The 4,850-nt window shown below is 43.9% G+C and overlaps 1 protein-coding gene across 1 annotated transcript in view; it reads right to left on the reverse strand.

Moving 5' to 3' along the window:
* The window catches only part of LOC128271736 (CLIP domain-containing serine protease B4-like), a 4,486-nt gene extending 2,784 nt beyond the window's left edge, over positions 1 to 1,702 (reverse strand). Inside the window, exons 1-2 of the mRNA XM_053009362.1 lie at positions 1,575 to 1,702; positions 1,097 to 1,477 (exon numbers count right to left, since the gene is read on the reverse strand). Coding sequence (XP_052865322.1) covers positions 1,097 to 1,477; positions 1,575 to 1,641 — 448 coding nt within the window. The 5' untranslated portion in view covers positions 1,642 to 1,702. The remainder of the gene's footprint in view (positions 1 to 1,096; positions 1,478 to 1,574) is intronic.
* Between the last annotated feature and the right edge of the window lie 3,148 nt (positions 1,703 to 4,850).

Genomic DNA, 4,850 nt, shown 5'->3' on the forward strand with positions numbered 1-4,850 from the left:
CCTCAAGTTGAACTCCCGGTTTTCATGCTACGGGAAACGCATGATCACAGATGATATAAATAAAAAATAAAAAATAAAATTAATCTATGTAAATATTGAGGATTCGTTATCACATTCCGCATTTGTTGCCTCAACTGCTCAGGTTCTTCACATATAAGTTCGAAAAAAGCTAGATTTGCGTTATAGGAATCTTTCGAACCAAGTTGAGTCCCTATTTAACCTCACAATAATAGTCCTTTATCCCATTAGATTGCACTGGATTTCGATAGCAATTGAAGCAATTTTCGTGCTTAGTTAGGATTTCGTAAGCTAACTTCTTTGCCAATTTCATAGGACCAGTGTTTTTAAAGTAGTATCGTAAAGTTGTTGAACAGGATCGTTAAAACATAACTGAGGTGACATTTAAACCCCAATTCAAGTTAGATCGAATTTTATTATGGAGAACTTACTTTACGGCTCACCTACACTAGTAGTAGTAGGTTATTGATAAAGAAGGCTATGTTATCTTCGCTTTCGAATGTTTGTTCTCCCTTAGAATTTAAAATTTAGTTTCAGAAAATAAATCAGCAAAATCCTCACACACTTAATTATGGCACTTATTATTTAACTTTAAGTCTTTTCTATCGGCTTAACTAGTTGTTTCTATGCCATTTCAGTCGATGGTTATACCAAAACTAGATAATTTGCTCGTGGTAGGTGGAATTGGTTTTGTAAATGTGGGATTTTCATTTTTGATTTAAAAGTCTCGTCACAAATTTTATACAATTGTCCAAATTGTCAGACTCTTCGTAAGTTCAGAGTTTTTAAAGAGTACAAACGTAAGAAAAGACCAGAGAATATGTTTGACAAGAGTCTAAAACAAGAAGAAAAAAAGCCTGATATTTCCAGTTCTATGCAAAGGCTGTTGGTAAGTTGTTATTGGAAGTTTGTTAGTCTGCGGTTGCTTATCAATCGACTCAGTGAACTGATTGAAGTTCCATCATCAACTGTGAAGCTAACGTACATCGCAATGAGTTGTAGTTGTATGGTTCGATCAAATCCGACCTTTCACTCTGGCAGAAAACTGTTCATCAATATGTTCAGGCTTCGAACTCACCCTTATTCCGGTGCTGAATCAGTACGCTCCACGGGTGATCAAAGAGCTTGGCCCTCGCGCCCGGGATCGGACCTCGATCGTGACTAGCTTGACCACAGTCCGTCGGTAGTAGGTCTCGCTTTTCCTCCCGCGTACCGAACCGATTTTCCACCAGCCCAGCAATCGTTTCCGGGTCGACCGGTTCCGCCGTCTGCGTCACGTTCGGTTCGTTGCAGCAGACCAGTACCTTCGTCTCGAGCTGCCCACAGCGGGCCGCCTCCAGGTAGCGGATGTCGTTGTTGGAGTGATCCTTCTTCTTCAGCACGGCGCGGGCGAAGGGGCACTCGCGCACTAGCACACACGTTCCCCCTTCACCGACCGGAGTTTGACAGTTGGCGAGATCTGCCGGGTGTCGGGCCAATACCGAGGGCGGATCAGATGTGAGAGATCAATCTTGTGCCATTGCACCTGGCACACGTGTTATCGATATCTTACGTACACTGTGCCACGTTGATGCGAAGCAGCCCAACTGCACACAGCACTACAAACGAAGTGGCGGCTCTCATGACGAGATGGCGGTACGATGTCGCACGACTCCGATGGGACCGATGGCGTCGTCGTTGAGTCGACGCGGATCGACTACTGACGGGCCTATCATTATTCGCGTTTCGCCCGAGCTCCAGAGCTTCGCGATGGGCCACTTTGGGGGCAAACCTGTTTCCCGTCTATGAGATGCCCCTTAATTCCCTGTATTGGTGTGCCCCGGAGGGAGAGAGATAGCGGCTAAGACACGATGTGGTCGGTGCAAGAATACCGCTTTCTAGAGGCAAATCCGCCAGGGCGCTTCGTCGCGGGGCTTCGTTGCTCTTATCTATCGAGCATCGCGTCGCGGGGTGGTGCATAAGGCGATCATCACGGTTCGGGAATTCCGGGATGTTCTCACTGTTTTCGACCTCAGACTCAGTCGAGCGCTCTGAGTCTGAGAGAGACGATGGTAGAGGTTGGCCTGTTTTTTATTTCTATTACTACTGTTGATTGGATTGCCGGATTGCCGGGGTTTTTACCGTGTTTGTGGCGCCAAACAGGTTCTCTGGCGCACCCGTTATCATGCCGCAGGTTGCGATGAGAGTGAGAATCACTTCGCAAATCATGTAGAAACCATACTGTCTTTTATAGGTCAAAAAGGGCGTTAGGAGAACCACGATGTTGGCAATGTTTGCATACAAACGGTGGCTGTACTTGATACGATGATGGATATTTACCGATTATGTATTTGCCAACATTGGTAAAATGTGTACACATTATGTTTATACTGCATACTATACTCTAACATTGCTACGGATCAGGTATAAAGTATCTACGGGCTCAGTCATGTTTAAAATTTTTTTATATATTTTATTATTTAAAAACAAATTCATCAAGGTTTTCCTTTCAATATTTATGGTGATTTTCCTTGATTCTATTAGTAATGTTTCACTTTCACCAGCAAAGAAGTTCTCTGATTTATTCTGACCTGATCTTTCGAAACTCATTTGGGCTAATATTTTTCTATTGAAAACCAAAGCAAAAAGCAAAACGACCGTAAGATTAATTTTGTGTAGGTAATTCAGGTAATGCGTCATCTCGAAATGTGAATAATTTAGTTGACGATAGTACGATAAAAATGCCCTTTTACAGGGTGAGCAAATTAGCATGCATTTTTTCATTTGGTTATAAAACAAAAACGGCTGAATATTTTTCGATGCTTAAACTTTTATTTGAAAGGTTGATTCCTAACATTTTTTAATGTAAAACAATTTTGGTCAAATGTTCACCACGATTGGCTTGGCAGTAGCCCATTCGCTCGACCTATTTTTGAGTACATTTTCGATTGTATCTGGTCCTATTTCGACAGTAGCAACTTGAATTTGCGTCTTGAGGTTGTAAATAGTTGCTTGTTTGTTCGCATAACATAAATATCAATTGTGGCTGTCGTTGTATTGCATGCAGTGCCGTCCTGTTGAAACCAAACGCCGTCCAAGTTCTCAGCTTCAATTTTGCCGAAAAACCAATCAGCCATAATCCACACAATACAGTCACTTGTTGTGGGTGTATTGGCTTCTCTAGCACGATATGTTGCATATTAACCACAATACTGCATATTAACACAGCCACCGAGGTGGAAATGAGCTTCATTTAAATGTGCTTTTGACGAATGATTTGACGATCTACCACTTTGGAAGTAATTTTTTCATATTTCCAAATTTTCTGCAACCAAATTTGTATTTTATACATAAATGTTAAGAATCAACCTTACAAATAAAAGTTTAAGCATCGAAAAATATTCAGCCGTTTTTGTTTTATAACAAAATGAAAAAATGCACGCTAATTTGCTCACCCTGTACATCAGAGGGAGATTTTGGGTTGGGCGCGCACTTTTATTGTACTCTGATTCGTAGCCAATGTGAGTCCAGCACAGGATTGCTCTTTTCGACGCGAATGAACTCTACGGGCACTTCGGAACTCTGGTACATATCATTACGTCATCCAGCGATCGAAGTCATCAGTCGCGTTCCAGAGAGGATGCCCAAAAGGCAGAGAAAAAGAAGCAAAGCAACCGAAATCGACCGCTTTCTGGTTGCGAAATTAATTTTACTCCTATCCTTTAATTACTGTTGTCCCTCGGATGGCAGATAATCATGGCTGAAATGAGATTCTGCTTTGCGTGCCCGTTGTCTGCTCGTGCAGCACTTTAATTAAATCGTCGGCCATAAATGTTATCACGTGGCGATGGACAGGAAAGAAGGGCATGGTTAAATTTAGATCATCACATTTCACGGCCTTCGCACATCCCTGACCAGCCGTCGGCAGGGCATGGTGTGCTCCGGCATCTCCGGAACGAGCCAGTTATCCGTTGCCGGACCGCCAGTGCCTCAGCCGGCAGCGTTTCATGTAGGTTTCATTGAAATTCGATCAATTCGCCAGATTGTCGTCCGATGATTCAATTCCAGCCCAGCTGGTTCGTGAGTAGGTGGTGGGGGCGGGGGGGGCCCACACTGAACCATTTGTTCGGCTCCCGACACAGAGTATGTGCCCTAACCTTTCGTCATGCTCTTGTTTCCGCCAGCACTCTACCCAGCGGCCGGATGTGGGGTCGTTGGCGTCCGGTTTGAGTAATTTGGTACCCAACATTTGTGGCCCGATCCAGGACGTAGCGGGACACGGTTCCGGCGCATCCCGGTCGGCGTCCGGAGAGCAGAACTGTCGACACAGCAACAACTCCACGGTTGATTAAAAGTTCATTTGGCTAAGGGCTTTAAATATGGCATGAAGCCGACGTGTGCTGGGCGGGTCCGTCCGGGGAATTGTTGGCAGCCTACACGGGCTGCCTGTTTGGTGCCAATGGATGCTTTTGAAACGGTGATTGGTCGGCGATGGAACCGCTAAACGGCTCAACGAATCGTGCCTAGCGTGGAGGGATTTACGTACACGTTACGTACTTTAGAATGTACAATACATTTCCACGGCAATACATTTCCACGGCAATACATTCAGCACGTAAAATAAAAATATAAGGTTTATGATAAGCTTTAAGCTTACCCATCCAACACAGGAGGTCGTTATTTATTGTTTAACGGATAACGATAGGAGGTACGCTATAAATGGACATATGGACGATGCACATAGTTTAACAGTTGGACGTACAGTGGGCATTCAGGCGTTGGCGTTGCTGGATACTGTTTGATTTCCACATATTAGCTTTATTAAAATCCAAGGACAACGAGCATCTAGCCTA

The sequence above is a fragment of the Anopheles cruzii genome, chromosome 3 (genome assembly GCF_943734635.1).
Source record: "Anopheles cruzii chromosome 3, idAnoCruzAS_RS32_06, whole genome shotgun sequence".
Taxonomy (NCBI): Eukaryota; Metazoa; Arthropoda; class Insecta; order Diptera; family Culicidae; genus Anopheles; species Anopheles cruzii.